At 51.6% G+C, this 7,249-nt stretch overlaps 1 protein-coding gene across 1 annotated transcript in view; it reads right to left on the bottom strand.

Annotated features, from left to right (window-relative positions):
- Positions 1-2,126: 2,126 nt before the first annotated feature.
- Positions 2,127-7,249, bottom strand: part of MARCO (macrophage receptor with collagenous structure) — a 39,882-nt gene continuing 34,759 nt past the window's right edge. The window contains exons 12-16 of the mRNA XM_049615733.1: positions 6,929-6,973; positions 5,837-5,935; positions 5,210-5,254; positions 4,543-4,719; positions 2,127-2,387 (exon numbers count right to left, since the gene is read on the bottom strand). Coding sequence (XP_049471690.1) covers positions 2,257-2,387; positions 4,543-4,719; positions 5,210-5,254; positions 5,837-5,935; positions 6,929-6,973 — 497 coding nt within the window. The 3' untranslated portion in view covers positions 2,127-2,256. The remainder of the gene's footprint in view (positions 2,388-4,542; positions 4,720-5,209; positions 5,255-5,836; positions 5,936-6,928; positions 6,974-7,249) is intronic.

Below are 7,249 nucleotides of genomic sequence, written 5' to 3'. Positions count from 1 at the left end.
GGTCCCCTGGGCTGGGTGCTCACAGCATGTTTTGTGGGGATGTTGATGCAGCAGGGAGATAGGAACTTTTAAAATTTACAATGCACCTAGTAAACCATGAGCTCCGTGAGTTTGTTTTGAAAGCTACCCTTATAAAATGTAAACGACCGAAGATTAGACTCACCTTTGGAGAAAGCCGTTCCTTCCTTTCCTTGGGAAGGGGTTTCAGTGGGGAGGTCCTCTGTCACAATAATTAGAGTACGATGCACAACATTTGAGGGAAGACAGTGACGCCATCCCAGGGCAGAAAAAGCTGAGTGCTAGGTTTAGCCTGCCTTCTTCCTTCCTTCCTTCCTTCCTTCCTTCCTTCCTTCCTTCAGGGAGTCGATCAGAAAACAGCAAGAGCCCCTCGTGTGATGTGTAGGAGATAGATCGATTGTCAGGGGCACTTCCTTGTAAGCCATGTGATGCGTGTGGCCCACTGCCTCGGGGAATGGGGAGCCTTTGAAGGCCTTAGGTGGGCATCAGCATGGTTTCTTTGTCATTTCTAAAGATCTCTCAGGCTGCTGCCCGGAGAATGAAGAGGTGGCTGATGGGGTGTGGTGCAGGGAAGAGACTGATTAGGAGATGTTCCAAGCATCTGGACTATTGGTGCTGTGGCCTGAACCGTCGTGGTTGCAGAGAAGGAGCCAACTGGATGGGCTGGAGAGATGTTTTGGAGGCAGGGTGGTAGAATTAGTGGGACTGGGTGCCTGGTGCTTGAGGGGTAAGGGATGGGGAGGTGTGGGCTTTGGCATTCAGTTTCTGTCTTGGGCCCTGATGGAGGGAGCCATTGGCTGAGATGGGGACGCAGGAGTGGCAGACGATGAGTCAGACCTTAGCTTCCTGACCTTGAGACACCCACAAGGAGGTGGCTGGTAGGCAGATCTGTATGACTAGGGCTCGGGAGAGAGCTCTGCACTTGGAGTATAAGCTAGGGAGTCAATAGCTCAGGGATGGAAACCAAGGACATGGATGGGAAGTGACTGTGAGCCTAGGCCTTAAGGAGCATCGTGTGTGCCTGCTTACATTTTTATGCTGCTGCCTTCACCAGGAGACAAGTTGTAGAGGGCATCTAGGTGGCAGGCTGAGCCTGACCCTCAGTGAAGAGCCAAACCCAGCTGGCCCTGCAGCTTGAAGCAGCGCCCCCTCGTGGAGCCCAGCCTGGATGGGCCAGTCTCCAGCCGACCTGCAGGTGCACGAATGAGTAAAAACTAAGAATTCTAACCTACCCATACTTGGTATGATTTGTCGTGCAGCAATAACTAACCAACACAGGGGGTGTTCCTGATTCGTTCCTTTTTCGGTTTCAGAAAGTTCAGCTCACATCTCACCAAATTCCAGCTTCTCCATCCCGCAGAGATCCACCTATGTGTTTATTCGCGGTGGGTAACTCCTAGGCCCGGGCCTTCCATTGCCCCTCTGTGGGTTCTAACCTTGGCTCCCCTGTTTACAAGTGACCCTGGGCATTTTTTCCAAATGCCCTGAGGCTGAGCTCCCCATGGGTCCGGTGCAAATGATGATACCTCAGAGTCATATCACACATGCATCTCACTCTCCCAGATTTACCATTTACCCAAAGCATTTATAGTGGACAGAGAGAGAGAGAGAGAGAATACTCGTGAGAGTGCACTCAGAAAATATATAACCCAGGGGAAGCTGAAAAGGGAGTCAGAAGCCAAGTTGCGCAAAGCATGAGCCCCTCCACCCTCTTGGTTTAATTCAGTTCATTCAGTACATGTTTACTGAGTCCCTACATGGGTGAATAAAACAGACAAAAGTCCTTTTATTTATGGAGCTCACATCCCAAGGAAACTAATTTTCATGCTTAAAGGCGCCATTCCTATTTATCACGCACCATGATGTCAACCACATGCCAACGTCCTCACTCGCTGGCGAACGGCCCCAGTGCTGGGGCTGAATGATGGTCATGCCTCACACTGACTTCGGGCACTCTTCGGTTTCCACATCGCGTTTAGATCCCCCGAGTTGAGACGCCACTGTCTCCCCGGGAGAACTCAGTGAAATGTGTGCGTGGAGTGGGCTCATCCGTAAGGGATGAGAGGTAGGAACGAGTGATTTCGGCCCCAGCCAATGACATTACCAGCTAGTGCTTTGAGCTTTATTAGTGACCCCATCCCAGAGGGACCCCTCGGAGAGCAGTGGCCCTCCCCCAGGTGAGCTGAGTGCCCATGCCTGCAGACACTTTGGGAGCGGAAGTGGAGGGGCTGTGGGGGGTCAGCTGCATTCCACGCCTGCGTCCTCATTGTGGTTGCAGTTGTGAGAGCCCCAGCTATTCTTGTTGCAATTCCACAGGGTCCCTTCTGTCCCTTGACATGCAACGTTATCCAGCCAGATCTGCCCAGTGCCTGGAGATACGGAAGGCGAGGAGAGAGAGGAAAGCACAATTAGGATCAAACTTCCATTTGTGGGTAGACTGCCAATTTCCCTTGCATCCACTCAGGCCCAGGGTGCTGACAGCTGGTCTAGTCTCTCTCTTTCTCTCTCTCTCTCTCTCTTTTTTTTTTTTTTTACTTTTTTTAAATGTTTATTTATTTTTGAGAAAGAGACACAGTGCGAGTGGGGGAGGGACAGAAAGAGAGAGAGAGGTAGACACAGAATCCGAAACAGGCTCCAGGTTCTGAGCTGTCAGCACATAGCCCAATGCGGGGCTCGAACTCACGAACCGTGAGATCGCGACCAGAGCCGAAGTCGGACGCTTAACCGACTAAGCCACCCAGGCACCTCTCGTCCACTCTCTTATGTTAACTCCGCTTCTATTCTGCTTTCTACCCTTTGGCAAAGGTCTCACCCAAAGATTAAATGAGATAGATTAAGATACATTATGATATTCAAGCTGTTATTAATTATTATTACTTAAGCTATGCACTGTTTGAAATTTCCTCCTAGGGGCTCCCAGTGTTTACCTCTTTCCTGCTGATTCACAGCAGCCATACCTACCTTCTTCAAATGGCCTTTTATTACCAGGCCATCCTCTGGCTGGAAAGCATTCACACATTCTTCAAAAACCCCTAACTTCTGATATAAATGATTTCAGATCAATAGCACAGGGAAAAACAGCAGGATGACAGAGTCCCCACTTACGATGGTCTGATTTATGACTTTTCAAGTTCACGATGGTTCAAGAGTGACCCACGTTCAGTAGAAATCATACTTGAGAATTGTGAATTGTGATCTTTTCCTCAGCTAGAGACATGCGGGGCGGTGCTCTTGGGGTGCGGGCCAGCACGAGCTCTCAGTCAGCTAGGCGACCACGAGAGTCAACAACCGATAGACTTAGAGCCCTTCAGTACCCAGATGGCCATTCCGTTCATCACTTTCAGTATGGTAGTCAATCAATTACAGGGGCAAGTTGACAACATGATAAGTAGGTTTCGTGTTAAATAATTCTGCCCAACTGTGGGCTCCTGTAAGTGTTCTGAGTATGCTTAAGGTAGATGAGGCTAGGCTATGATGTGTAGGTGAGGTGTATTAGTTGCATTTTGTGCACAATGTTTTCAAATTAGGATGAGTGTGTTGAGATGTAACCCCATCGTAAATCGAAGAAGATGTGTATTCAGTTATAGTAATTTATAGTACAGTGTGGCCATCTATATAAGGGTAATCTACATGAGGAAAATATATCCTTTAAAGTAGTGTCACAATCCAACTGGAACTCAGATTAAAAAGCAGGTGGGTGCTGGGGCACCTGGGGGTCTCAGTCAGTTGAGCGTCCGACTTCGGCTCAGGTCATGATCTCATGTGGGTTCGAGCCCCTCGTCGGGCTCTGTGCTGACAGCTCAGAAACTAAAGCCTGCTTCAGAGCCTGTCTCGCTCGCTCTCTGCTCCTCCCCCATTCACGATCCCTCTCTCTCTCAAAAAATGAATAAACATTAAAAAAGAGAGGAGGCATTTTGGAGTAGAGTAAGGGCAGAGAGTATTTAGAAGTGTGGGCAGGAGAAGCCAGCCTAGTGTCCCTGCCAGGTCAGCTCTTGTGGCCAAAGAAATGATCTCAGCCTGGGGTCTTCACTCCTTTGTTGAAAGTTTGGACCTTTTGCTGAAAGACACAGGACATCTTTCCAAAACGAACTTTAGGAAGTCCCTGCCCCAATTTATTTTCTCTTCCTTTTGCACCTTCTCCTTAAAGACGGTCACAATATGGAATGTCCTCGTGTCTAGTTCCCAGAAGACTGAGAGGAACCCCCGCGTTTGCCCGTCCTGCAACTTCTCGGTCCTTCCGGGGCCAGCGCCTCAGCTGGCCTTCAGAGAGCCATGCCTCGGCCACGGAGCGACCTGGCTTCAGGGAGGCGCAGACCGCGATCCAGGCCAGGTCAGCCAGAGCCCCGACCAAGACTTTGCCGTCACTGTTGCGGAAGACAAGTCCTCTCTCTCCTGGGGCCGCCAAACTGGAAGGCTGGCAGCCAGGGGCACTTTTCAGATGCTTAAACCAATCCCTCTCTTTTAACCCAAACTCCCTGAGTCACTTGGAACCGAAGGGAAGGCCTCAAGGAAAGACACACTCACCAGGTGCCACATTGACAAGGGCCCTTCCCCTGGAGTAGCCCAGCATGCGGCAGAAGACAGTGGCATCTGAATGGTCCCAGTCGTCGTCACAAATTGTCCCCCAGACACCGTTATAGTAAACTTCAGCCCGGCCTTGGCTGCTAGTGCCGATAATCCTGACGGACACCAGGGATTCACCTGGGTGAAAGACATACGTGGGAGAGGTGAGGAGAGCAGTCTAGGGCTTTGCATGGATGTGTGCTCTGCCTGTCCGTTCTTGGAAGCTCTGTCGTTAGGGAAGAGCCAGCCCCCCGCTTGGCCGTCACCAGAGCAGGGAAGATCCCACATACAGCACAGGTACGACCCGGCAGGCAGCCTCCATGCACCTGCAGCTGGCCTGGCCTGGCCTTGTGGGGAGAAGAAAAGGAAAAGTTGAGGGGGTAACGGGAGTTGAGGGGGGAGACAAAGGGAAGGGGGGAAGAAGGAGGGAAAGGGAGGGAGTCGGGGGGAGAGGATGGGAGCTGTGGCTCTCCGCCATGGGCAGGCCTAGCCGAGGGATAAGCCTGTTAGCTTTTCCCAAACCGAGGGATTTCTCCGAGAACCAGGGCCTCTCCCCACCGCACCTGCAGTTTTCAAGTGCAGAGTTTCCTCTAAACCACAAATTAAAGAGACTAGAAATAGTGATTACCTTTTTGACCTTTTTGTCCCTGTATTCCTTGCTGTCCAGAGGATCCTGTCACAAGGACAAAAAAAAAATCCCCCCCCCCCAACACACACAATTTGAAGGAAACCAAGAAGCCAGGATCCCCTCACCCCTCTTTGCCAGCAGTGGAGGAGGGTGGGGAGGTCAGATGGTCTCCTGCAGTTTTGCAGGTGACCTGGCATCATGAGGGCTGGATGGACCACGGGCACCCATGGTTGAGCCAGACGAAATAGGCTTACAATACAGCATGAAGGATTTGAGCTCGACCAGAGAGGAGCATTTAACAGGGGAGAAACATGTGACCCCATCATGTGACATGTGGGAAGTACATGTGACAGACAGGGGAGGCATCTCCTTTGTGGAAAGTTGCAGCGGCCGGGACATTGGCTGGGCGTCATGCGAACACACATTCACGTTTGCCTCTCTGAAACACCCACAACGTGCCTTCTTCACTTCTGTGTGCTCAGGGCCAAGGGCAATCCCAGCACAGAACTTGTCTGGGGTGGAGGGGGGGAAGCCAGTAAACCTCTACACCTCTGGTTCCAGAAACTCCCAAACCCCTGACAACAGGGACTCTCCTCAGAACCCACAAATCAGAGACCGAGGCCTGACCTTTCACTCCTGGCTCTCCCTTTTGGCCTTTTAGTCCCGGTGCACCTTTGAGGCCTGCCAGGCCTGGGCTTCCCTGGCTTCCCTTCATGCCTGCAGGGCCTGGAGGGGAGAGAAACCATGTTAGTCAGATGCTTCGCTCTGATTTCCGAGGGGGGCCAAGGGCCTTGGTCCTCAATGACTGAGTTGTCCTCGACTACCACGTTTCCCACCTCCGTGAATGGGCTGCTAGGATGTTCAGCCCGTGTCTTTGGTCCACCTTGGAGGGACAGTAGGGTGCAGGGTGTTGTTCTGATCTCCCCACTGACTCTCCTACGAATGCCGGCTGGGAACACACAGGTAAAAACAGCGGACGGGTCCTGGAGGGCCTCACCGAGTGACATAATTGTGTGGAAGGTGTGGCCATTCTGAGAGAACTTGCCGTCGTGTTTCTAGGTCTCGAGTTCTCCTTTAGGAAGTTCAAACAGGAACCGAATACCCAGATCATGAGGCAGAAAGAGGGTTCAAGAGATGTGTCTGAGAAGTTTTGCGTTGGCGCCCGTTGGGGCGGGGGCTGTGGAGAAGGCTAGAAGCGAGTGCTCTGTGGGAAGTGCCATGCGCAGTGACCGACCACGCGCTTGGGCTTGGGAGGTGATCATAATAGGCTAGCGGACAGCAGCAGGAGGAGGGGAGGAGCTTGAGGGGCCAAAGGGAAGACAGAGATGGACCAGCGCAGGTACGGGGAAGCAGATGAGGCCTCGCAGCCCACTGGGGAGGTGGAGAGGAAGGCCGCACAGCTCCATGGTGGCCACACGGCCTGAAGCCACCAGCCAGCCCTGGCTCTCCAGGCTCTTCTTCACCCCTTCTCTACCTTCAGTGCGGCCCCTCTCCCTACCCGCCCAGGTCACTGAGTTCTGTCGCTCTCCAGGTTTTCCAGGGGCAGGAATCTGAGACTTGAAGGACAGAGTCCTGGAGTCTTAGCCTCAAACAGGCTTGGGCCCTAGCCCCTTTGGGGGAAGGTCACAGCAGCATGTTCAAAGTCAACAAAACCTGTCCTCCAAGCACAAGGTTTTCCAGACATCATTCTGAGAAATTAAAATGAAGCTGGCCCTTTACCTGGAAATCCTGATTCTCCTTTTGTTCCTTTCTGTCCTTGAAGTCCTAAGATCGAAATACAAAAAAGAGGGGAAGATAATAAAACTTAGATATTAGACACTTTTAATCTTAGACAACCTCTACCTTTTGTCTGATTAATGCAGACGGAAAGATACATTGGTTCTCCACGATTGTTTAAAGCCTCCTGAGCAGAGCATAAAAGGAGACAGACTGCAGATAAATGGGGACACGTGTTGGGGACAAATAGAGATGGAGTGGAGGAAAGTCTGCGTTAGACAGACAGACAGACTCTGGATTTACTGGCTGGCCTTCTTTGTCCGA

This window comes from Panthera uncia (assembly GCF_023721935.1).
Source record: "Panthera uncia isolate 11264 chromosome C1 unlocalized genomic scaffold, Puncia_PCG_1.0 HiC_scaffold_3, whole genome shotgun sequence".
Classification (NCBI taxonomy): Eukaryota; Metazoa; Chordata; class Mammalia; order Carnivora; family Felidae; genus Panthera; species Panthera uncia.
The sequence above is the reverse complement of the archived record's forward strand: the minus strand, read 5'-3'. Positions and strand labels throughout refer to the sequence as shown.